The 27,615-nt window shown below is 41.9% G+C and overlaps 1 protein-coding gene across 2 annotated transcripts in view; it reads right to left on the bottom strand.

Annotated features, from left to right (window-relative positions):
* Positions 1-278: 278 nt before the first annotated feature.
* The window catches only part of ADARB1 (adenosine deaminase RNA specific B1), a 67,300-nt gene continuing 39,963 nt past the window's right edge, over positions 279-27,615 (bottom strand). For both annotated transcript variants that reach the window (XM_066322498.1, XM_066322499.1), the window contains exons 5-11: positions 24,896-25,010; positions 22,932-23,100; positions 22,277-22,425; positions 21,513-21,681; positions 12,263-12,444; positions 6,899-7,077; positions 279-6,174 (exon numbers count right to left, since the gene is read on the bottom strand). In XM_066322498.1, the coding sequence (XP_066178595.1) occupies positions 5,998-6,174; positions 6,899-7,077; positions 12,263-12,444; positions 21,513-21,681; positions 22,277-22,425; positions 22,932-23,100; positions 24,896-25,010 (1,140 nt within the window). In that variant the 3' untranslated portion in view covers positions 279-5,997. The remainder of the gene's footprint in view (positions 6,175-6,898; positions 7,078-12,262; positions 12,445-21,512; positions 21,682-22,276; positions 22,426-22,931; positions 23,101-24,895; positions 25,011-27,615) is intronic.

Below are 27,615 nucleotides of genomic sequence, written 5' to 3'. Positions count from 1 at the left end.
CTACAGGTTTTCAAAATCTCACTTGGGATTTGAGTGCAAAGTGCCAGTTTTAAAACACATCAGAGGTGGCACAGCCCTTCTGAGACCCCTAACACAGGCCATGTATCTACACTGGAGTCACAGACCTGCTACTTGCCCTCCCCTTTGCCATGTTCTTACCAGCTCTTGAGGACATAACCAAAACCACCACCTTCAGGACATGTATTTTATGACGTTTCAGTTATTGTTTTGCTGTCACTAGCAACACTGATACAAAAAAAAAAATAATGAAACTTAGCAATTATATAGCTCTTTATATTTTGAAATCTCTGTACAAACATTACTTAAACAAAGCAAGGTAGTGTGCAAAACAGTCATTGCTTAATCGACCGAAGGGTTGTGCTTCAGCAGTGACACCGGGAGAAGGACAAGGATGCAGGAAGGAAAGCAACAAACCAGAGGTATAACGAGTTCTCCTCTTCAAATCCGGGGTTGTGACTGGAGAAAGTGCCAAGGGCAGTGTCTGAGAGTGTTCTTTAATAACCTCACACCAGGTGGGTAAAGCCGAGGTATTTGCACTATCACACAGGGAGACTGGGGAAGAGTAACTGCTTAATGCAAATAATATACAGCAATATTATACATATGTATGTATAAATACATATTCACACACACACACATTGGATCTTAAACTTGTTGAGGACGTCTCAGCCAAACTGCAACAAAAACGATATTGGCATGATAGTGACAAAGATATTAAAAACATAAAAACACATCAGTGACACCAACTGTGGATATTCCTCTCCTGAGAACACGTATTAGTTAAACTGTTCCATCTGCTGAGGCTGGCTGCAAACATGGCTCCCAATTCCTCTTTCCTGGAATGACTGAAGAAAACACAACTACCCACAAAAAGAAGTCCTGCAAACACAAATGCTGTTGGTGCAATTAACTGCCCATTCATTAACAGATAGTGGGACAGACCTTTGGCTGAAAAACATGGTACATTGACATGATCCAACAAGAAACATGTGCCCTCCCTGGCCCCCACAGCCCTGCCAGGTCCAGGATTCCAGCCCAGCTCAACTCCTGCAGCCCCCCTGATGACTGGTTTGCATTATTCCCAGCTAGACTGAACCCATGGAAGAAGCAGTTTTATTGGAAGCACACGATGCCAGTGATGCACTGAGGGAAAACTGCCGGAGTTCATCCCCCCCTAGGTGTGTTTTAGGGACAAACACCTGCCTAGGGATGAACCCTCCCCATCCTGCAGCTCCACACATCAAGCCTGCCTGCCCAGAGGCTCACACAACTTACTCCCATGGGGAAAAAAACCCCAAACTGCTGCAAATGCTCCAACTGTCTGCATAAAGGAAGAGCAGCAACCCCAATGAGCCTCAAAAGCCTCAGATGGACACACACAGCTGGTGCATCTGAGCCAAGCTGACATTTCTGGGAAAAGCAGGGGCTGGGAGCACCTGCTGCCAGGTGGGCAATTCCTTTGGTCCACACTCTGTGTCTGCAGCCCAAGGGCCTCTCCAACAAAATCCCCATCCCATGCCATCATGTCTACATTAGAAACCAGCGATTTCCATGTCTCTCCTCCTGCTTCCATCAGGTGCTGACTCAGCACAAGCTGTAGCACATCCATCCCATTGAGGCACCAGCAGGATAAGGGACCAACCCCAGGAAACTTCCCCCTCCCAGTCTTGTGGCACAAATTTCAGCATCCTTTCTAAAATATCCCCTTGTGTTCTTACCAAAACCTCTGCACCTCTGCTAGCTCTAGCCCCAGGATAAACATGACTTCCTCTGCCAACAGGAGCACACAAAGTGAAGGTGGAAACATTGAAGCTCAAGTGAAAACACTTGGTATTAGAAAATAAAAACAAAAATGGATAAAGAAACCCAACAAAAACCACACAGTGATTCTGAGACAGAACAGTTACATTTCATACAGTTTATTTCTGTGGGGTTTTAGGTTTTAAATAACATGAGACATTTTTGTTCTGACTTGATACCTGAATTGCAAGTCTCCTTCCTTCTCACTGAACTTTGGGATAATTTTCACAGTGGACAGTTAATGATGATGAAATTGGAAAAAATTCAAAGTGCAGCTTCTCTGCAAGCATGAGCCTTCCAAACATAAATTTAAGGAATGGAAATAAAAAAATTTTTTTGAAAACCACTGATATTTAAAAAAAATCAAAATTTCAATTATGTGATGACCATGACTAGGCAGTTCTTAAAACACATTCTCAATTCCTGGCTGGTAATTTTTTTAAGACCACAGCTTAGTTTCCAAGGCAGCACTACTCCATCACACAGGCTCTGCCTCGTGCTCCCAAACACTCTGAACAAACAGGTTTCACTTGTGCACATTTGCACTGAGAGCACAGTGCACTTTGGGGTTTCCCTTGGCTACATGCACTCCTGGACACCACAAAATCATGGAATGGTTTGGGCTGGAAGGACCTTAAAGCTCATCCAGTTCCAGCCCCCTGCCATGGACAAGGACATCTTTCACTATCCCAGGATGCTCCAAGCCCTGTCCAGTCTGGTCTTGAACACCTCCAGGGATGGAGCAGCCACAGCTTCTCTGGGCACCCTGTGCCAGGGTCTCAGCACCCTCACAGGGAAAATATTCTTCCCAAAATCCAATCAGAATCTAACCTCTATTAGTTTGTGGCCATGCCTCTTGTCCTGTCACTCCAGGCACTCTCCAGCTCTCCTGGAGCCCCTCTAGGCACTGGATGGGGCTTCTAAGGTCTCCCCAGAGAGACCTTCTCTTCTGGTGAACAGTCCCAGCCCTCCCAGGCTGTCTCCAGATCTGGACTGATGAAATGTAACACCAGCTCCATGATCCTGAGCCTTTCACCTGCTCGTTCTTTTAAGATGAACCACACACAAAAACCTTCCACTCTGTAGCTTCCTGTGCAGTAAGCAGCCATGGAAAGGTTCCTCCAAGACAAGGAGAAAATGAGAATTGCCAGCTGTAAAGAAACTCCACTGCTGTAAATCCCTAAGACAGCAGAGTCACTGTTCCCATCACCAGCTGTTCCAGGGGGAGAGCCAGCTGGACATCCCCACAGCCAACCAGCTCATACAGTAACACTCACACAATCAGTAAGAATAATCTACACTTATTACCAAGTCCTGAGTACAGTCATAAGCAAGATTTCAAGTGTTAACCTTTAGGCCCAGATTTTCTTACAACGATCTTGCAGAACATATACATATATATATATTTAAAACATCTATATTTAAAATTTTCTATTTACCTAACCTACAAAACTTTACTACAAGCCAGACTGCCATCTGGAGAAAAAAAAACACCTTAAATTCAATTTGAAGTATTCATCAACATTAAAGTTGTTGCTCTAAGTCCTTTTGAAGATCCTGAGACAAGTACTCAATTATAATTATGTAAATATTCAATCAAAATAATTATATAAATATTCAACCAAATATAAGGGAAAAAAATAAAAAAGAATAAAAGAATGGAAGCAGCTCCCAGAGCAGCAGTACAACTCCCACCCACCCAGCCCAGGCTTTCCAGAGCCCTCAGCCTCCAAAAGCTGGTCTCCTACAAAATTTGGCAGCTGCCAGAGGCTGAGTTGCCTTATCTTTTGCAGTCACTTGAGATTATACACATTATACTCTCCTTGCTCAGTGACAGTGATTTCCAGGGAACTCTCCCTACTTCCTTCCACATGTGAACTGCACAAAAAGGAACAAGGGATTGAAGGAAGCCAAGCAGTATTTTTACTGACTCCCGGAAGACAGATGTGGATTGCACACAATCCTGGAAAAGTTCTTTTTAAAATCCCAGAATTACCAACAACAGAACTTTTCCTCATAAATAACCTGACACCACTCCGTCATAAGATTTTTGGCATGGAACACACTTCCATTGCAGTTTAATTTAATAGCTCATTTCAACAGCTAAAAAAACTAACTCTATAATGCTATTTAAATATTTCATTCATATTTTTGACTCCATAAAAAAAAATAGTTTGAGCTACTACTTTCCTAGTCCTCAAAAAAAAAAAAAAAAATATCAGAGAGACATCAACCTTTGAAGGAGTCCCTTAAAAATGTGTATTTCACCTGAGAGCAGCAATGACTCCAAGGAAAGGAGTGGTCACTTGGCGTGACCACCTTTTCCTCAACCCTGCAGAAACATGTTCACACACTCAACTACAGCCCCAAACAGCCCTTCTGCAATGTGACCAAGACAAGGTCAACCCCAAAGGCCCCAGTGCTTGCAAAACCTGACCACATACAACTAGACTCCTTCCTGCTTTGGAAGAGGTCAGTCTACACCTCAGCTGGATGATGACTCCAAGAGCCTTGGTGCCAAGAAGCCACGGGAGCACTCTCAGCTTTAATGAGAAGCTGATAGGGTGACTGAAGCCATCACAAAGGTGAATTAACCCAGCGCTTCAATTGCAGCTTCTTCCCCTGGTATCTGGAAAAGGCAGGAACCTCTAGAAGCATCAATTCCCTGAGGGGACCCCTGGGTCAGATTCTCTTGCCTTCTCAGAGGAATGCCTGCTATTATCCACAGTATCACCCAAATGTACTGTCTGCACCTCAGTGCCCTCCACCCAAGACATGAACCCAGAGACTTCAACTAATGCACGAGAGATTTTCAGGTCTGATCAGGTTTTGAAGCTGAGAACAGGTTCCTTCTTCAGCAGAAATGCCTTAGCATTCATGATTGGCCAGAAGTGGGTTTACACCAAAGTCTTCAACACCCCAAGGACTTGCTGACCCCAGAGGTGCTGGGGCTGAGGAGCTCCTTCTACACAGCAGTTAATCAAACCTCAGTATGTCACTTCCATCTTACATTTCTACATAAAGCAGAAGGGTCCACACCTTCAGGAAAAACACTTTTTAAAGGAATAGTCAAAACAGATGGACACACATTTGAGAGCAACTTACCGAATTAGCTTCATGATGCCCATCACACATGTAAAGCCCAAAGGCAAAGGAATCTCAGACACAACAATTTGGCTGAAAGCAGATGTAACTCACAGGAGATAAGTTTTAAAAACTGGGGTTCTTTCTGTTATAAGAGCTTCCAGAGGAGAGCAATTAATACCCAACAAGTGACTGGTTTTGGCAACTCAGGCTCAGTGCCCTAAAAATGAGCAGTTTTTTTTAAAGCTGTTACAGTTAAGATTGTACTGGGATGAGTTCCTGGGATGCACAAATCACCTACTTCTAAACAGGCTTCTGCATGTTATAGACTAAACTTCTTAAATTACAAATAATTATTTTGCTGTTTCCAGTTTACAATGGTAAAAAAAATGAAGACTTCACAATGGGTATAAATGGGAGGTAAATGTATTTTTAAAAACAGAATAAAAAGCTGCATGTTAAAAACTGGCTCACAGACTAATAAATACATACATCAAAGACATGAAATTTTCAGCAGCTGGTTTTAAAGAGCAAGGAATTGGGAAAAAACTAGCTGTCCAGGCTCCATTCTGGCCCTGTGGTCTATGTACTAAAAATATCTGCAGTTGAAAAACAAGTTAACAGAGGAGTAGAATCAGCTTTGTCACCTATTTTCTTTTTTAAAAATTAAGCTATTTCCTAAAAGTGTGGTGTAAAACCTAGAGAAACTATTAATTTCTTCATGCACTTGATGACATTGAATTAAAAAAGAAATTATTTTAACCCAGAAAAAATGAGTCATTGTACACAGTAAGGATAGCCTTACTGCAAGTTTTCTACAGTAAAAGTATTTCTAGAAATACACCAGAAATTACTTTCCTATAACAAAATATACAATTATGTGTTGGATCATCATTGAGTTTCAATACTTAATAGGCAAAACAGAAACAGCTACTGTGAAGTTTAAAAAAAAAAACAAAAATACAACCCAAAGAAACCCAACTCCAAAGAGCAGAAAGATGTTTTGACAGCCGTGGAGATGCCAGAAAGCAATGCTGGACACCAGGAATCTCCGGAACAACTCCCTTTCCAAAGTGATGTGCAGTTTGTGAATCAGACTGTGAGAGAAAACTGATCCTGTTCTATGGGCTTCTCCACCCAGGCTCCAAGTCCTGCCTTCAGGAATGCTTTAAACAAACACTCTTTAGCAGTTTGATACTCAGTGGCTCCTTGCTTGGTGTCGTGGTACAGGTTGGGCTTGAGGATCTTTGAGCGCAAGCTGGAGGAAAGCTGTGGGGTTCAGAGACAAGAGAAGGAGAGAGACAAGACCCTGTTAAGCCAAACAGTACTAGAAGGACTGAGTTACTTAAACAGCTAATATTAAAACAAGGTAAGGATCTAGCAAATGAAACATTGAGGCCAAAAAGCCACAGACATAGTTCCTGGAAGCTTTCCTTCTGAGAGTAAAGAGTGAAACCTCAGCAGTGAAAATGGAATTATCCTTCCAAACAAATTAAAATGCAAAGGCAAGCTCAAAGGAGACAGCATCCTTTGCTTACTCAGCTATAAACCAAGGAATATGCATTTTGGACGAGACATAAATCACATTAAAGGGTAAGTTAATAAGCACATTGCTCTTCTCCATTACTGCATGGAGCAGCAGCTACCTGGCCTCAAGTCACACCAGGGGAGGTTTAGATTAGATATTAGGGGAAAAAAAAAATCACTGGAAGGGTTGTAACCATTGGAACCTGGGGATGTAGTGCGGTCACGATCCCTGGAAATCTTAAAAAAATGTGTGGTTGTGCTGCTAGAGGACACGGTTGAATGTGAACATGGTTGTGGTGCTGCGCTGATGGTTGAACTTGACGATCTTAAGGGTCTTTTTCAGCTTAATGATTCTGTGGTTCTAACATGAGGCTTGGCTTAAAACAGGCTGAGAAAGTGGCTTCTGAGAAAGCACATCCAGGTATTTCACTCTGACTTCAGAAGTGGCAAACCTGGCCAGCTGTACCTTGGCATGGATGCGCATCCAGCGGCTGTAGAAGGCGTGCTTACAGAGGCGTGAGGCACGGCCCATCTCGTCCTTGCCAGTCGTGGCATTAATGATCTCCAGGCCAGAGTCTCCTACTGTCCAGTTCACACTGAAGTTGGGGGCTTTCCCTGGCTGACGGGCTTCTGCGTTGCTGATACCTGAAAGAAAAGTGGGGTTTAATGAGGATTATAAATACAGATGCTTGACTTAGGGTTTGTTAGGGAGTAAACAGTCTTAGAAGCAGATCTTCTATTCTGAGGGCGTTCTCCTGCAGATTTCTCATGGACTCACGGAAGTAACACCACAGACCTCTCACTCTGGCTAAGGTGTTCTCTAGTTCTGTCCTTCCCAGCATGGCATGGTGCCTCCTGGGCAGAGAGGGTCACAGAGAGCTCTGTGGCAGGGGTTCATCTCACTTCCAAATGGATGTGAACTATGAGCCCTGAAAGTGTTCATGGCCAGGTTGGACAGTGCTTGGAGCAACCTGGGAGGTGGGAGGTGTCCCTGCCCACGGCAGGGCGTGGAATGAGATGGGCTGTACAGTCCCTTCGAACACAAACCATCCCTTGATTCTACTGAGAGTGAGCCCATCCTCAGCACCCTCCACAAAGCCAGAACTGGCAGACACTGGGGTCTTCCAGCATAAATCCACTGTGTTCTAGCTGACTCTCCCCTTTACATGCCCAGTGCTGCACACTGACCCCAGAGATGGGGAATCACAGGACTCGTATCACTGTGCTCAGGTGTTAAACCACATGACACCTTCCAGGTACGGCTCTTATCTCCAGGGATGGGGAAGCAAAGCCACCACAATCCAACTCAGGCACAAATCGAGTCTGGCTGCCTGCCCAGGGCAGGATTTATTCCTCACACCACCCTGGTGCCCAAAGATGGACCAAACACAATAAGGTCACAGCAGCTGCTACCATGCACATGTGAGTCCTCAGGCATTCCAGGGGTGGCAAAACTCTGCTTAAGATGTCTCAGTCACCTCACCAGGAGAGAGCAAAACACCGGGGCAATTTGTTCTTTCTAGTAAATAAAAATCCCACTTTTACTTTAAGGCAGCTCTCACAGAGAACCTATTTCAAATCTACTCCTCTACTGCTAGGCCAGGTCATATGCTCAACAAAATCTACAGAACTTGTGGAAATCGAACATAAGCAACACAGCAGGATGCATTTCTACCTGATATCTGGAAATATCAGCAATCTAATAAAGCTGGGCACCTGGGAGCAGGACTGGTTCACCTGGCTCAGTCTCCTGGCACCTCTGGGTCCAGCACTGAGTGTGCAAGACCTACAAGGTCAGAGTGACTCAGTAAAACTCAGTTTGCTTCCTGTCATCAATTCCTCACTTAATAAAGAAACCTTTTGAAAGATAAACTACTGAAGCTGTTGTTTTAGATCAATCTTGGTTTAGATCAATCTTGTCACTATGACAAAGAATTAACAGAATAATAATAGAAAATAACCTACTGTTCCCCATTTTCTTAAAATATAAGCTGAAAATTTTGAGAATTGGAACAAAAGTTGGTTTTACCAAAAGTTCTGAGGCAAAAGTGCTAAGAAATTGATGCCATATGACAATTTTTGGACTTTTTTTTCTTTAATTTAATGACAGCTATACTATTACCTTTTCTTTCATTCTATGCACTATTAAGCAAGTATAGGGATCAAACAAAGGTCATCAAGTACTCCAAAACACTTGTGAGATCACAACCAGTCCCACAAGCAAATGCACTACATTTCCACTGCAATTATATGATTCCATTTCTTGTTTTTGATTATTAATTATTTTTTTAAAAAAAAATAAACCACCAAAACCAACTCAGATTTAGAATTTCAAATAGATTTAATTAAGAGCAACCCATTCAGCTGCTTATTTGTATGCAAGAGCCCTGGAGAAATGTCAAAGGGTATCACAAGTAGCATGGACAGGGAGAAAAGGTCATCTCAAAATCAAAGCATTTGAGAAAACTTTAGGTGAGTCATATCTTCCCCTAAAAATCTAGACATGAATATAGAACAACAAGATGATATTAGAAACAGAGAAGAAATTTAGGGTAGAAAGTCAAATATTTTACTCTTCTTTGAAAACTAACAGAACTAAAGCTATTTAGAGAACATTGCTCAGAACTTATTGAATATTATTACAAAGGGATATAATAAATAAAAGCAAAGGTCACAGCTCTTTGCACCAGAGCTTATATAAATAATAAAGTTTGACAGTTCTTTGAGGAGAGAGCTAAAATAAGCTTCATTAAAAAGGACACAGAAAGCTGAAAAACACCAATGTGAACAGGAGGATAAGGTACCAAGGGAACAGCCAAATAAAAAAAAACACCAGAAATTCTGCTGAAGGATTTATTTTTGTCTGCCTTAAAAACAAATTCATTAACACTTGGATAAAGATGGTCTCTTTGGGAAGAGTGAACATAGCTGGATACCCCTCCAGCTCGGGGCAGACCTGGGATGTAGAGGTGGGAAAACTGAGGTAGGATTGTTGATAATACTAAATTATTTTTAAACAGCAATAACAGGAGCAATAGCAAAAAGTAGCAGCAAAACCCCCTCACATACTGGGTGTGTAGGCAATAAAAAGGCAGATGAAATTCTTCACAGATGAATATAAAGCAACACATATTTGGAAAAAACCCAAAGCAATCTTGCACAAGGAGTGCTGGACTTGGAACTTGATATTAGCATTCAGGAATGAGATTTCAGTTTCTAATATTCAATCCTACCAAAAAGTCAGGTCAATCACTAACAGTAATCAAAGTGAATGTCAGGAATTATTAGTGAAGGATCAAGGAAGGGAACAGAATGTAGTGCCCTGATAGGTACTAGCACAAAAACAGGTCTGCAAAATGACCCTTATGTGAAAGGATCTCTGTGCAAGGAAAAACAAAGCAGACTAAGACACTTCAGCTTGCAAAAAATAGGGCTTATGTAGGAAGGAATATCTCAGAGGTATAGACAACTGAGTGTCATGACCACTGCTTATGGCCTGGATCAAACAGAGCACTGAGAAACATCTAATGGAGTAAATTAGCAGAAAGGAAGTTCTTTTGCACTAACCATTGCACCTTCCACAGTCATCCTTACTCAAGGAGGCTGTGGATGGCAAAAAGCTGAAATCATTTCAAAAAATGGAAACAGGAATGAACAAATGAAAGATGTGCTAAGGATTTCTAAAATATCTCAGTACCTGACTTGGTCTTCAGCCTGGGTGAACTTCTTCATGCCTATCTCCCACAGTGGCTGCTCCTCAAAAAGAGTCTGGGCAGGTCACCCTGCAGATGGGCAACTTGATATTGGCTGATTTATCCAGCCACCCTCCCTCTATCTGACTGAGAAATCAATTTTTTTTCCAGATTATTCTAGAAATTTACAAGATTCAAACCTGTCCTCTCTTCAAGTGGAGTGACCACCTCTCAGGGAGAGCTCAGCTGCCCTCAGTGCTGGGGTGCTAAAGGCACCCTGAAAAGCTGGATCCTACAACCAAGGCTTCCAAGAGGGAGTCTTCTATGAATAGACAGATTTCCTGCATCCCTCAGCTGAAAAACACCTGCTCTGGTGTGTGTGTTCCTCATTGGAACTGAATATATGGGGATGTGTTAGTGGTGGACAGGGCAGAGCTGGGCTAATGGTTGGATTTGACAATCTTGGGTATGCCACACTTGGGGGTCTTTTACAACCTTAATGATTCGATGATTCAATCTGCTGGCAAAAGGTGTAATTAAAAACTACCTCATGAAGAAAAAAGATGATGAAAAGGCAGTTCTTAGCAGTACAAACAGTATCTCAAAATAAGTCTGACTTAATGCAGGTGCCCCAGCAGACACAAAATTTGCTTTATTAGAGGAAGAAAACCTGTTTTTACAGTACTTTCTCAGCTCAACAGGCAGGACAGTTGGGGCAAGACAGGTATTTCTGTTCTAGTCCATCCCCCTGGTGGAAATAAATCACAGAAGGGTGTGATTTACTCTGTGTGGTATAAGAAAGAACTGGAGACAGATAGTTCTGCTGTGCTTGTTCTAGGTAAGGATAAACTGAAAATTATGTGAATGCAAAAGCACATGAGCAGCTACATGAACGCTCCAGCTAAATGTAACAGCAGAGGCCAAAAAATCAGCTTTCAAGACTGAACCAGTCAAAGAAAACACATCAACATAGTTCTCTGCCTAATCTCCTAAAGAACCTTTCTGTACATTTTTGAGATGTGTATTTTTGTGGAAAAACTCAACAGCTGAGAACATTTCCAAACTCTCTCTGCTGCACAGCAAGTCCTGGCTCAACTGTTTAAACAGACGGTTGTATTTCATGGGAAATAGATGACAGCACCATTGCAGAAAGATGATTTTCAAGAAAACAAGGTATTTGTACATGCTGTGAAAAGGATAACAAAAACTCTTCTCACCCTGCCACAAATCTGCTGTCTTGAAGGACTGATAAAAATTCCCCAAAATCGAGCAAAAACAGTCCATACATCAGCTACTGTGCCCATAAAACTATTAGGTATTTGGTACAGAGCATTGCAACTGTTACTTACTTGCTAATGTAAGGACAAATATGTTATTTAACATTTTATACACCCTAGCTCAGAGAAGCCTTATTACCTTTCTTACCTAAAGAAATATTCTTTGCTCACAATGCTCTTTTCCCCACTCTCTCCCTAAATCTGTTTTTAAAAATTCATATCAATCTTTAAACGATCTTTAAACATGCTTTAAAATTTTGAGCTGCCTTTTTTCCCCCAGAAAATAAACACATAAAGCTAACCTCTACAGAACAAAGCAATACACACACTGAGAGGGAGGATGATAATTCAGTTGTAAAGCTTTCAGAGCATTACTGTAACAAGCCATTTTAGAATTTAAGACAGGTGAGGTGTTATCTCTGCACATTTGGAGTTGATTGACCCAGAAATTGTGAGCCAAGTGTGTCTATCTTGGCATACTGATAGCTGAAGGGACCACACAACAAAAGTCTGCAATGCAAGAGAAGTGACAGTGAATGCTAGCACACTATTCCACAGGTGGGAGGAGGTTTCCCTAAGCCTTCAAGTGTCCTCACATCTTCCTAGGGCGTGCTCCAGACAGGACTGGTGTGAAAACTCAACCCAAAGTTTCATCCCCCAGTTCCTTCCAACTTTTAATGGTCTTTGCTACGGTATTTCTGACTGGGTATCTATACTATGTTTCCACCACAACTTCTCTGTTGTAAGCAGCAAGCAGTTTACTCACAGCACACAGATTGCAAGGTTTTGAGAACTACAAAAATCACAAAGCTACTGGAAGAGACTTAGTTACCGGCACGGCCTTCTCCATTAGATACTTGCCACTAAGTAAAGGTCTGTTGAGTGTATAAAGAGGTGGTAGATCTTCTATCTCTGCTATCCTCTGGTAAACGGCTCTGGATAGATGATCCCCATGATATAAACTCCCCAAGATGATGCTAGAGAAGTAAATTGGCTCCACAAAGAGGCTAAGTAAGGCTCCTTGAATACCCAATACGTTCCACCTAAGAGGGAGGGAAAAACAAAACAAAACAAAAACAAAAAACACTTTCTTTTTAATGGAACAAGTAACATCTGCCAGACATAACAGCAGTTAATCACAATGGAGCAGACTTTCAACCCTTCCTCCTGACCAACACATGACCACGGTAGCATAAGCTGTGACCCTGCCAGAATTTCAGAGATCAGCTATGGGGATACTCAGTGTAATCCTGAGTGAAATGACCTAAAACAGGAGTAGACTCTGTAACCTGTACCCCTGCTAACATGTCTGGTGATGCATTTTCAGCACTCTAATGCCAGAGATGGACAGGACCATTCAATGGGAGAAAGACAAAATATGAGATTCTCCACCAGAAACAGCAGCTGATGCCTTCAGAAGACACCTGGCAGGGAGAAGAGAATCCTTCCCAGAGCACAAGAAGGATTGTCTGCAAGACCTCCATACCTCAGAACCAAGGAAAGGCCTGGCCTTCAAACCCTAGGCCAACTGCCCCCATCCTGCTGACAGGAAGGACATGTGCACTGGCCTGCAATATCCATGCGCAGGGACAAAACTGAATTTGAAAACTGAAAACATACAAAGAATGCAAATAGTCTTTGCATTGAGCTGCTTCACAGATTCCAAACATAAACCCCTTTCTGAGCACTGTGATTTACACTGGATCAGGCCTGGTGGCACAGATATAAAATGCCTAAAAGAAAAATCCTGATTTCCCTTTTTTTTTTTTTTTTTAAATTGTGTCCATTTGATAAAGTTTTGGCTCTCAACATCTCTGCAACTGTCACACAAAATACTATTGAAAACCTCAACATCTCCTGCAGAGTATTTTCAATGCCTTAGTCTGAAGAGTACTGAGGCACAATGAAAACAGCCTATTTCAGTCTTGGGATCCCAGAATGGTTTGGCTTGGAAGGGACCTTCAACACAATCTAGTTCCAAACCCTGCCATGGGCAGGGACACCTTCTAGTATCCCAGGTTGCTCCAAGCCCTGTCCAACCTGGAGTTGGAGTTCAACTGCAACAGCCAGACACAAGCAGCAGGAAAGGTATCCTTTGAGAAACTCCACACTACAACTGCTTCACTACTGAAAAAACTGAACTACACAGGCTGACTTCAGGACGTGCAACGTGTTGCTTTTTTTATACATAAAAATGGTAAAACAAAGACTATAATCCAAAGAAACTATTTCTTTGCATATCCTTACTGATGATGAAAATGGAGGCAATATGCATTACTTTACTCACCTGTCATTAAAAAAGCTGGCCCTAGTAAGTGAGTAAAAATACTCTGCTAAGAGAGGAGGTGTATTTTACCTGGAATAAAGGCATATTTTTAATAAGACTGAAAACACAATCAGCAACCTAAAGTAATGATATCAAGTGAAAATTGTTGCTTCCAGTACAAATATGCCTTTCTGACTGCTACAGAGACAGGTAATAATATGGAAGAAACACCTGGAAAGAATTCAAGACTGAGCATTGCAAACTGAGGTTTGCAGACAAGGCACATCACATTTTACATTACATGATCAGTGCTTAAGTGATGGTAGACATTTTGAAAGACGCCAAAGCTCTCCTCTGGCAAGCCCTTACTTCCTAAATAAACCCTCTGCCAGACCCTTTTCCTCACTTCTGACTTCAGTTATTTCCAGAGCTCATGTTTTGCTGCTTCCTCCCACACTTGGTGACCTTCTCCGGTGCAGAAAATCAAAGCTGACATTTGTCTTGTGAACTTCTGATTAGAAGAGGAGGAGGAGTAAGCAAACCTCTGCAAAGAGGACTGTATGAACTGGTATTACTGGGCACAGACCTTGTTTTGCTGGGTTGTGCTGAATCCCCTTTGTCACTGCAGCACACACTCGTGCTGGGCTCAGAGCAATGGGCCTGTGCAAGGACAGGGACTGCAGAAACCACTCAGACAACCAAAACCATCCATATTCATTAGGCAGGGTGGTGGTTAGGTCTACAAAAGTAGCTTTAGATTTCATTGTTATAATAAAAGAATATATACTTTACAGAAATGTATTCCTCTATCACAAACTGGTTATAGTGAAGAGATAAACATGAAGCCCAAGAGAATCACATAATCGCTAAGGCTGGAAAAGGCCTCTAGAATCATCAAGTCCAACCACTAACCCTGCTCAGCACCATCCTGCTCACCCACTGTTTCCAGGTGCCACATCTACACATATTTTGGACACTTTAGGGACACTCCACCACTTCCCTGGACAGCCTGTTTCAGTGCCTGGTCAAAATTTTCCCCCAATATCCAACCTGAACCTCACCTGGCACAGCTTGAGGCCATTTCCTCTGGTGCTGTCCTTGGACACCTGGGAGAAGAGACCAAGCCCTCATCTAACTCTGCCCTCCCATCAGGGAGCTGCAGAGAGCAAGAAGGTCTCCCCTGAGCCTCCTTTCCTTCAGGCTGAACCTGATCCTTCAGCCTCTTCCTATCACATGTATGGCCACGTTCTGCAGATCATGGCAGAGTGAAAGAAAGGACTGCATGGAGACTTTCTCCTTGTTCCTTTCTCATACTGTACTTCTGTCAAACAGGAATATCTCACTCCCATTAGTATGTATGCTTGAACAACTTTATGAATATAAATTGAGAAGAAACCACCACCACACATGAGTTTTCAAAAGGCCACAGGCATCGCCTCCAGAAGTGGTAAAACTGACTTGTCCTCCAATTTACCAACACAGATTGTCAGAACTCACACCAACTGCTGCTGCCAATATAGCATTAACCTTTACTGAAAGCACAATTTCTTCTGAAATTAAGGGGCTAAATGCTGTATTTCAGTACAAAGTATGGAGTGCAGAGCAGAAAAAGCAAAATGCACTACAGAAAAAACTTCAAGTCAGTGTTGTCTTTCCAGTGGAGCAATTAAGCAATGGAAATTTTTCTTCACATTCAAGACAGTATCAAAAAAGAGTTAGGTAAGTGAAGTGACTTGAATCTAGCTTACAAACCCAAACCTGGGTGCTAAAGAATGGGCATGAGCAGAACACAGGGACGCTGCATCACATCAACAGATACAGAAATGCCTCAAGTAAGGCATGTAAAGCAGAAAGTTGCAGATGGAAAAGAACACCCAGGGAAGTAGGCTGGGAAATTCTTCCAATATAAACCTTCTCACTGGAAACACCTGAGATGCTTGTCTAAGGTAGCAAAAAATTGTCTAACTACAGTATTCAACATAGTCTGAGCATTCTGGTTTTAAGTGACTACAAGAATTTTCTCTGACAACTTTCAAAAACTTTACCTTAAACTGATATTTAAAGTGCAAACTGCTAGATTGGTACAAATACCCTTCAAGATTTACATTCAAACTGCTAAGATTTAAATACAGGTGCCCTGATTTGAGCTGGGGTACAGATAATGGTGATCCCTTCACTGTTGGAATAGGAGGACAGTGTTGGGAAATGCTCCTTCAAACCAGTACATCTCAACACCTTTACAGGCTCAACCTTGGCCTTTGCAGATCAATGCACATGAGTTGTGTTCAACTCCTGTCAGTTTGCACAGAGGACACTCCTTCTGTACTGTGCTCACCTGATGTCTTATAGATGAGCACCTCAGTGGGAAATCTGAATGTTATAAATTTATCATACTCACTGGTTTTCTTATTCTATATGCACTACTCTAGATCTTGTTCAAGACAGTCTGGAGGATGGATGCACTTCCTCAACATTCCTATTGCTCTCAAGCACACTGCACTAAAAAAAGAGAGTGGAGAAACCAGAGACAGTCACCAAATCAAGAGGAGTCCTCTCCTCCTTGCTATGTTGTCCCATTTCTGCTTTGGACCACCATCTGCTCAGGGGTATCTACAGTGGATTCTTAAAAAGTCTGTGGATTTCTTCATGAAATGCAGTTGATTTCACAGCTCTTGACACACGAGAAGGTAAGCAAAAATGAACTCCCAGCAACACTTTGACAGCGTGCTGGTAGCACCTCTTGCCAAAACAAAATTGGCTAAAAATACGCGTGCCAGGTAAAAACTCTCCTCTGAACTTTCCAGACTCAAAAGGTATAGAAATTCTGTTATTCACATTATTTTAGAGAAAATCCAGAATTGTGGGGGGCCTAACAACAGTAAGGCATAAAACTTGATGTTAATATCAAACATCTTAAGTCACTATTTTTTATGCAAAGAGCAGGATAGGGCAAAGGAGTCACTAGGTGTGACCCACAATGGTGTCCACATGGAACTGGTGTCAAAATTCATCTCAGGAAAACAAGAGTCTCCTGCAACTACTCAAACAAGGCAAAACCTGACAAGTGTTTACAGTTCAAAGAGCTTCTCATATCAGTATTATTTATAAACAATAATTCCTAAGAAGAAATACAAATTATTTAGTTAGCACTTTGTTTATCACAAGTTTTTACTTGCAAACGATGGCAAGTGAGAGAAGGCCTCACTGTGGGAAGATGCAGGACTATCCCAGAAAGCACTTTTCCTTCTGGCATGCAGAAGGCACAGCTTTAAACCCAAACTCTTTTTGCTTCTTGAAGAGATTAATTAAGTCTCTATGACCACTCCTCTTCAAGAGCCACAGTTGTAAACAGGCAGTACTATCTTTACAAGGAATGAGAGCTTCTCTTAAATCAAGTGGCTGAGTCAGCAGCCCACACTAGAGATCCTAAGTGCAGGAAGTCTCTGGTCCTCTACAGTAGCTCTTCTCACAAACACCAATTTAGGTTTGTAGTTACAGACACGGAACAGTTTTCCCCTTGTAGCTGCACTGAGGCAGGCAGCCACACAGCTTTTACTTGTCCCAGCTTTTTTGGCACAGCTGCCTGTATGTTGTTGGAGACTGAAATATTATAATTTATGACTTAAACATCTTCATGGAGGACCTTTGCCTATTATAGCAAAACTGTATTACAGAAGCTACGGAGAAGACCACTACACCCTGACTGAGGCCCTACAGTGCTCGCTGATGGAGATGGAATAAAGAAACAACTCAGGGCTGGGGAAGAAGAACACATTCACAGAGGGATCAGGCTTAGGGGTGGAGACCACAGCTATCAGCTGCCAGGCTGGCACAGAGCCTCATACTCAAGGGGTGGGGAGGAAAGGTTTTGGGTGTGTGGAGGAAAAGCCTCTGGGGTCAGAGGCAGTGAATGGCCATCCTCTGCTGTGGAGGCCAGCTCAGCTGTGGGATCCTTCCCCCAGGAGAAGCTGCATCCACGTGAAGGACAGCAGAGGGGTCATGGCCCATCAAAGGCACCCCCAAGGGGTCCCCAGACCCTGCACCAGAGCACTGCAGATGACACAACAGATCCAGAGTCCTGCAAGGCACACTGTGAAACTGTGCAAGGGAGGCACATGGGTGTTCCCACCTGCCAATAATGCATACTAATCCACTGGATTCTGTTGTTAGTGAAGACAGAGTGAGCAATTCCAGACTGAGCCCATGAAGCCTGTGGGCCCCTTGGCCTCTGTGACACAGGAAAAATTCTCAGTTGTGGTGAAGTAAAAATTCCCTCCTGGCATTAAGGTGTTCTGGGCAATAATGAGGTTTGATATGCAGAATTGTGGCTCTGATACTTCAACCACCTTAAGACCAAGACTGCTTACATACTTCATGTGACCGGTAATGTCAACTAAGTTGTGAGTGTATAAAAAGTCATTGCTGTCAATAATAAAGAGAGAACAACATGATAACCACATTGGCTTGATGTGTGGCTGCTCTGTCCAGCCCCCTATTATTTAGGGTTCCCTTTTTGTTATAGGATTCTATACCTTTTGGCATGGTGTTGAGTAGCAAAAACCCTCACCACCAAGACCAGATGGAGGGAAGCAACAAAACACCACTGGGACTCTTGGATGGGTGATATGCTCCCGACCTAACTCCTGTCACTTTCCCCCGTCCTCCTACCCCCCCACACACACTTGTTTCTCTATTTTTTTTTCCTTTCTCTTTGCCTCTTTTACTATTAAATAAAACATATCCATTTTTTGGCACTGAGATCTAACCTCATCTAGTTTAATCCCGTTTTTTGGGTATTTTTTGAACATTTTAAGTTCTGTCTGTTTTATACACGGAGACTTAGTTTGTTTGCTCTTCTGTATTTAAACTGGATCATAACATATATAAGCTTATTTGGAGAGTTCCACAATGGTACACCTTGGGTAGTCATTTCTCACTATCTCCCCTCAGGTATTTCACTTCAGTGCCACACAGCCACCATGCATCAAAGTGGCCACTGCAATTCACATCAGCTACTGTCACTGGGTTAAGAACTAGTAAAGAGAAATGCTCACTTTTGGGGAAAAAAAAAAGAGGAAGACCAAGTTACAAATGTCCATTTGCATTTCCCACTCTGAAAGAGCACAGAACAAGGCCAGTGGATGGGCATGTGATGTTCATTCACACAGAAGTTAATCAGAAAAATATTTTTTCTTCTTTAAAGTAGAAGAGCACCAATGACTTCCCTTTTAACAAATCAACCTAGAAAGTTTTCTCAGTTCCTAGAGCTTTTCTAAGAAACTGTGTGAAAAGGAATTTTGTGCTTCTCATCAGGACATTAACCATTACCTGGAATGTTTAAGGAGAAGGTAAGTAATTACTTGAAACCAAAGCTATGGGGCAGAAAAACACATCAAAAGAAAAATGACAAAAAGCAACACTATAAAGTATCATGGCACCAGGCCAGGATACATGTAAAACAAATGCATGTATATTAATGTTAACTCTGGTCAAAAACCAGCCTAAGACCTTACTGCAGAGCCACTGAGCTCCAACACACCAGGACAATCCTGGTTTAATGCTTCCAGTCCATGTGGGATTACACTCATGGCCCTCCCACATTTCTCACAACTTGTTCTTGGATGTTCCTACCAGGTCTAGGAGAGTGCTGGGCAGCACACCGCAGCAAAGCACTCAAAGGCTAGAAACAGCAAGCTGGATTATACAGATAATCCACACAGATGAGGCAGTTCAGATACATGTGGTCTGATACAAGTGCAATCCCACACCTCAAATTTATCCCCATCTTTCCCAGGCTGTGACTGTGAACCTTTGGGAAAGCTCAGTGGAAATTCCTGGGTCTGAGACATACTGGAAAACTGATTGCTGGACACTATGGAGTAAGGCATTCTTTCAAGTGTAAATGGACAAAACACATCAGGGCAATGGTAAAAAAAAAAAAAAAAAAAAAAAAAAGGAAAAAAAAGAAAATGAAAATGTGGGCCTCCTTACCCGTCATACAGGCTTTGTTCTGTGTCAAGGGGTTCTATTTGCTTCCTTCACTGGCACAAACAAAATTATTCTCATTAGCCCCAAGGAGAGGTGACAGCTAGCTATGGAAGCGAGAGATGGATTCTGTTCTGCATCACACAAAATCAACAAAAGAGTCAAATGTGCTCTAGCTCAACAACTGGCTTTTTTTAAATATATTTGCAATGACAATGTGATAAAGAATGTGGCATGAATCCCAAGTCAGGTGGTTGGGAAAAGCCCCTGGCATGAAACTGGGGAATTTATCTGGTGAATTTTACTGAAAATATAATAAAAGAAGCAGAAATGTAATTTTTGCAGAACTACCTTTCCCCAGCTGCCTGTCCTAGCTTATGAAAAGCCCTATTCATTTATATTGGGGGTATTTAAACTAAAATAAAATGTTTTCCTTCAGTAAAGATGCTGATTACTTGAGACAAGACTAAAGGAACAATGCCATTATATAATCTTCCTCCTCTATTTTTCATTTGGCATATGCAGTTCACAAGAATAGTTCCAACTTAATATCTTTAATAACCTTTGAATCAGGCTAACAGTGCTTTGAGAAAACAGCAGAGCTCTTTTAATTAAAACATGTAACATTATATAATTATATAATATCATTAAAAATAACTAAAGTATCATTAGCTAAAAAACTTGACATTTCTCATCTACTTTGCAAGAGCACAAAGCCTGTAAACACACAGATTCATTTTTTAAAAATTATGATGTTGCAACTCTCCCATACTTCCAATGCTTGTTAAAAAATATTTATGCTGAATTTTTTTTGTCCGTTTATGATTTTGAAAACAAACAAAAATCTTTCAATCTTTGTCAAAAAGAACAACAAAAAAGGAATTGGATGACATATAAATTAGAATATTTTTTGAAACAAAACATTTAATTTCAATACAATATTTAATCTATAATTAAAACTCTAGAGTGAAAACTAGAAGTGCCCATCAATTAGGATTTTTTTTTAACAAGGACACTTGTCACCATAAAAAGTAATAAAAATCTAAACTATGAATGGAAGACGTAGAAATCTTTGATATCATGGAATGATTTGGGTTGGAAGGGACTTTAAAGCTTCTCCTGTTCCAAACCCATGCCACGGGCAGGGACACTTTCAACTAGACCAGGCTGCTCCAAGCCCCATCCAACCTGACTGTGACCTTTTCTGAGGGGCAAGGATGTATATCACCAGAGGAAGTTATCCAAATATAAGCAATGCAATATATTTATTGTCCTCTTTTCCTAATGCTACACTACTTCACGGGGAAAAAAATCTAAAAATTCCTCTGCTATTCCCTGGTGACAGAAATACAAAACAAAGCTGTCGTGACTTGATGTGGCTGGAATGACACAGAATGACTACACCTTGCCTCTGAAGCCAGCAAAAGGTCTGACACCAACAGCAGGTGAAGAATCAAGAGCCTTACTACAGAGGTGACAACCACCCTCACACTATGTCTAAGCAGTGAGATTAGCCCATCAGTTCCCTGAACATTCATTGTGGGTACCATGCACCCCTCCTCTCTTGTAGGAATCACAGGATGGTTTTGGATTGGAAGGACCTTAAAGATTCCATCCCTCACATTCCACTAGTCCAAGTTGCTCCAAGCCTCATCCAGCCTTAGCCTTGAACACTTCCAGGGATGGGGCAGCCACAGCTTCTTTGGGCAACCTGTGCCAGAGCCTCCCCACCCTCACAGGTTTCCAATACCTCATCTAACCCAGCCCTACTTCAGCTTAAGGCCATTCCCCCTTGTCCTACGCCCTCCTTCAGCAATACCATCAACAGCAGCAAAACCAATCAATCCTTCAGGGTCTCACCTGGCTATCTTGTCACTGCAGGACATGGTCAGCAGCCTCTCTCCTTGCAAAACCCCATCCCACGTCTGGATAGTGGTGGTGGAGCGCACAGGGATGGTCCCTTCCCCAGACTCGATCTTGGTCCGTAGCTGCCCTCTGGCTTTGCGGTTTGGATGCCTGTCCCCTTGGTCTGAAGGGCAGAAGACACTGAGAATCAGCCAGGCAACATGCTCCAAGGGTTTCACATTAGAATCACAGTAGAGAAAGATTGATTTGAGGTATTTGCCTGCTGTTACTGCAGGCTTGCATCACAGTTCCTACTGCTCTTGGCAATTCAGCTGCAGCATCAGACACCTCTCACCAAATGCTGCCTTTCAAACCACACTTGCAGTTAAACCAAGCTTTCACCAAAGGAGCAGTAGGAAGCAGGCAGCTCTTGGGCTCTGTTCAGTGTGTTACAGAGTTAAAATGAAGTTAATGGGCAGACAGAGAACTGCTGTTAAAGGATGGAAACAGAGAAAAGGGATGGTTAGTTCTGTAGGAATACTTGCTGACTCACTGGCTTATCTCAGTTAGCATCAGCCTCTTCAAGACCACAGGGCTCATCACTCTATACTGAACTTCTACCACAGAGGAAGAACAGCTCAGATTTTTTTGGAAGAGATCTTTGTCTAACACACTTCTATGCTAAAAGGAAAGAAGACACTTAAATTTTAACCGTGCTGCTTGTATATGCCCCAAGAATAATTTAAGCTCCTTTGGGTGGAAGAGGACTGCTGTCATACCCTCTTGTGCTGCCTCATGGGGTGAGAAAATCCGAGCATCACCACAAGGAGATGTGCTGATATAGAGATGGAACTGCACATTCTCCTTCAGCTTAAACCCGCCTTGCTCTGATCTGATGAAAATGGATTTTTGCTGATCTTCTTTATTGCTGAAACAGAGAAGAAAGCTGGAGTCAAAACTGACATTAACATGGAAATAGGCATAAGCTGGGCAGACTTTACAGGCATTAAAAACAAATCACGATGGCTGAAAATTCGGTGATATAAATCTAACAGTTATGAAAATTAACAAAATTAAAGGACCATCGATACAGGAAACAAAGAGCCTGTGGCAATCCCAGATGTCAAGAGCTTTCAGGCACTTCAATGAAACATCACCAACCATTAGCCCACTTCATATTATTTTGATTTATACATTTACAGTTTACAAAATGATTGCCAATAATTTCCCCATCCTCCCCTCTCATGATTGACACCTCACTGAATAAATGTTTTGTTCAACTCAGACTTGAGGGCAACGGGCACAAGTTCTAAATTCAACATCCTAATGCAACAGGACAAGTGCTTTACACTGAAATAATGAAGACAGATGTTTTCCACAGACACCTTTTCAGTTCTGTGGGATCAGCTCATCATGTTTTTCTCTCCAGCTTACCTTAGGTAAAGCTCAAGTTGAGTGTACAGAAATTTCAGCAGACACCGTCGAGCTATAATTTCTGCATGGCAATCATTTAATGCAAGACCACGATCACTCATGTATTCACCATTGATGCATTTTGTTCCTGTAGAAACACTTATTACCAGGGCATCTTTCACATCTGTACCTGCAAAACAAAATTTCAGGAAGGAGATGCAATGAGCATCACAAATAATGCACTGAGTGATCTTGCAGAAACCAATCAATGCTCAGTTTTTTTTTGGTTGTTTGCTACTTTTAAAAAAATAAATGTTTTTTCTTCTGATAATTTATTTAAAACAAAATCTTCACTCAGTCATACCTCCCTGCATGAGCACTGTCAGTGGTTCTTATGAGAAGTGCTCTCTTCATGTTGGAATTCACACAAGTTAAAAATTGAAAACCTGCAAGTAAAAATTGCTGCTTCAAGAAGAATTATTAAAGCCCGAGATCCAAAGTGCTTTTTCTCCTGAGATTCAGGCAGCCAGCAACTTTCAGCTGTACCTTCTGGCCACCTATGCAGATATTCACAGCTGCTTTAAAATTCTGAAAGGCACTGGTTCATTAAAGCAGCATGTTATGGAAGGGTATTGAGCCAACAACAGGAAAGGTAAGACTAGGGAAAAAAGCAATGTCAATGCTTAAATCACTGTGAAGATGAGCAGTATAATGTGTAGTTCTTGGTATTAAACCATCCCATGCAATAGGACTTAAAAAGTCAGGTGGGTGTTTCCTATACAGAGAACTGCCCTTTATCACTCAGAAAACCCACCTGAATGAAGGACTGAATGAATGAAAGACAGGTCAAAATGCCAGTTAGCAAAACACTCAGGGGTAAAAAAAACTCCAACAAGTTCAAATGAACCTGAGCCCAGCTGGGCCCTCCCGCTAGAGGAGAAGCACCAAGCTGTAAGACAAGGCAGTGCACTGGGGTCATTTAATTCCAGGCATTCCCCAGACATGTATTCATGGCAAATTACTTTCTTATTCTGTGTAAAGTTTCAGTTAATCAAAACGTATTCGCATGTTAGTTAAGTCTAAATTCTTCGGCACATGGCTCTTCTGGGAATTATAAATACAAGGCTGTAAACAGCATAAAAATCTGTTAAATATCACAAAACAAACAAACAAAAAAACTAAGCTACAGGATGTTCCTCATGTATTTGGGGCTAAAACAGTGTTACTACCAGATGGAGATCTGGCTGTTGCTCAACAACTTGAGGAGCACCAAGGCTTCCCAAACCTCCCAAAGGCCTGTGTGAATGGGAGGGCAAGAGATCGGGAGGGGACAGAGCTGGGACAGCCTCAAAATGGACATTCCACCAAGGGTTCACATGGACTGAAGACCAGGATAAACCTTAATGAGAGGAAAACTAAGCAGCAGCATGGTCATAGATTAGTTTAGGGCAGAACTTCACTGTTTTGGGTGGTTTGGACAAGCAGAGATCTCGTGTCAGCACCCAGGGAGCCATGACACCACTGCTGACATGTGCGCACCACTGCCATCTGCCGTAACACAAACTGCTTTCTTCAGATATTTTTACTAAAATGATTGCCACAAAGCACTAAGAATAAAATGTAGCAAGAATAACAAAGTACAGAATCTTAAAACCTTGGAAAGAAGCGTAATTCTTACATAACATGAATAACCAGGAATACTGATGGGGGATTTTGTTGATTTTCCCCAAGCTTCATGATTAACTTTAAAACCTACATTTTGTGAGCTACTCAGATGTGCCAGGCAGAGGACAGGAACTCTGTGAAAAAATAAGTATTTGCAGGTATCATTTTCCTCTAAGTACCTGAGATTTAATTACTATATTTAGTTCACCTTCAAGATTAAACAGTAAAAATACCGGTTGACTGAAAAAGGTTAGTTTATTAGTTGCAAACAGAGCTCTCACATTTAAGCACTCAAAATACTATTTTTTTTTTAAATTTACCTGTTGTCATGACAATTCCAGCAAGGACTTTTCGACGCGCGTGCGGAGATGAGAAATTTTCTGTCAGATCACTGAATTTATCTACAACCAAGCGTGCAACAGCATCAGCTAACACCTGTAGAACCACACAGAAATGCACATTAAAAAAAAATTAAAATCATTGGAGCATTAAGCATTATAAAGATTTATGCTTTTAAATGAGTGGGTAAAGCAAATCAAATGAGTTTTTATTGTTCACTTGAAAAACTGACATTGAGGCATCCCCTGCAAGTGGAAGCAGAGGTATGACTGTTCCATGTCTGCCAAAACAAGGTCAGACAGCACTAAGTCAAGCACTGAAGTACCTAATGCACATGATCCAGATGAACATTTGAGGCTTGGGAGAACAACTGGATAGACAGCTAAGTCTATATTCTCATGCTCAAACCTCAAAACACATCATTTCAGTATCCTCAACATTGAGCCTGACAATAAGATTGAAATAAAAATCCATGCCCCTCAAATGAACCTTTTATAACAATCTAATTCTTCATGTAACTGTTATATAAATAAAGACAATTTTGTTTTCAATCCTAGTTTAATGCTTCCTATGTCCTATTTTTACGAGACCTATACAAAGTCAGGAGTAAAAAATATCAGTGTAAAACCCCAAATAAGCTATCTCAAAATTAGGAAAGATTTTCATCTTTTGGGAAAACTTGAACAGTCACTTTAAGTCAGGCTGTGAGTGGGGCTAACATCTAAAATGTAGGAAAACTTCAAAATAGCAGAGTGGTCCTGCTCCTGTTGACAGACAATCCAGTTCAGATCTGCAACTAACCTCACCTGCTGTTTTCAAGGCAGCTGGAACTGTAACTGCTGGAAAAAAATGAGTCAAGACCACATTCCTGAATTTTCACCTGAAAAGAAACTGAAGCCAAGGCAACCACATGTTGATAACCAGCAGTATCTGAGATATTCTGGGTGTGCACACCTGGCCCACAGCTTCACAAAGACACAGGTATTGTGTGTCACACTCACCACTGCCATTCAGATGCTGAGTGAGGCACTGGAACAGAGAAACTGTGGCTGCCCTATTCCTGGACGTGTTCCAGGCCAGGGTGGACAGGGCTTGGAGCAACATGGCCTAGGGCAAAGTGTCCCTCTCCATGGCAGGGGGTGGGACTGGATGAGCTTTAAGGACTCTTCCAACCCATATTCTATGACACAGATGTGTTAGATGCCGAAGGGAAAAAAAGGAAATAAAAAAACAAAATAGAACAACAGAAAAAGGTTTGAAGACCACCAGCCCCATTCACCCACACTTCCTAAACAAGGTTCATGAGAACCAACAACCTAGAAATGACATGGACATGCTCTCAATGTTAACTTCCTTTTGGAAAAGCTTTAGCAGCCAAAAAATAACTAAAGCTTGGGTGTCAGGATTACAAGAGCTCAGCAGCTCTCACCAGAGCTGGACAGAAAACAGAGAATAGCAGTCAGGTCCCAGCTGCACCAGCTTCATCCACAGTTTGGAATTGCTCCACTTGTGGAATCAGAAGACTCTTGACATTGCAAACACCAACTCTCTTGAAACATTTTAATGGACTGCAACTCAGAACCTCTATATATTTTTCAGGAACACAATTTGGCTCAGAGGTCATGAACATGTCTGGTGAGGCACCGATTTTCAAACACAGTCTTTTTTTGCTGACCCAAAATTGGGTTACAATCCATGTTCTGCCAGCACCACATCTGCATTTAATTGTCCTTGTACTTACCTAACAGAGAAAGCTGAACTTTAAGGTAAATACCCCAAAGAAAAAGCAAATAATTGAGTGGGTTTTAATCACCCTGGTCTTAGAAATAGAAAATTAATACACAGAAGGCTTAAATTATTAACATCACTGCAGCCATGAGGGCAGATCACTGTACAGCCAAAGCAGAGAGTCCCCATTCCACTGTTTTATCCCTAGCCTCAATGCATAGTCATGGATATGAGCTTCCCAGTTGCAAGTTTTATACTCTCATTTCGGTAATTTTCTGCTCTACCCTACACTGTGATGTGCTGCACAGCACATGGCAAAATCATGCTGAATGACACTGTGAAGGAATATAGATACTATGGAAACAAACTATTCCAGACAAGGATGCACCTGATCCACAAAGAGAACACATGCTTCAGGTCACTTTCAACCCAAACTACACTACGATTCTACGCTTAATAAAGGCTTCAAACTTGCTAGAAAAGGCTTGGCATCCAGGGAATAAACAGTGTTATTCACATTTTCTAAAAAAAAAAAAAAAAATTAAAAATGGTGGTGGGTGGTGACTGGTACCTGGAGGAATCTTCACCAACACTGGGAACAGAAACTACCATGTTGTTTCTGGGAAAAAATCCATGGCCACCTTGCTGCTAATGCCACTGACAAAAGGCTCCCTGAGCAGCAGTTGGGTAGTAAGCCTGCATATAGGCTGGATCCATTAGCTTTTTCCAGAAGGATCCTGTTTTTCACAAAACAAGCAAAGCAGAGCAAACTGTGGTGTTGGTACACAAAGGAGCACGCAGTGAGTTCCTCTAGGAAGTTGGCTCAGCAGAACAGGATGGAGCTGCATCTCACAGAGCCTGAAACTAAGCTTTTGGCAAGGAAAACTAAAAAAGCTTGGATGAACTTGGAGCCAGACACTGGGGAGGACTCATAGGAAGGACTAAGCATAACTCAAGCAAGACAAAATGAACC

This window comes from Sylvia atricapilla, chromosome 7 (assembly GCF_009819655.1).
Source record: "Sylvia atricapilla isolate bSylAtr1 chromosome 7, bSylAtr1.pri, whole genome shotgun sequence".
NCBI classification, from domain to species: Eukaryota; Metazoa; Chordata; class Aves; order Passeriformes; family Sylviidae; genus Sylvia; species Sylvia atricapilla.
The sequence above is the reverse complement of the archived record's forward strand: the minus strand, read 5'-3'. Positions and strand labels throughout refer to the sequence as shown.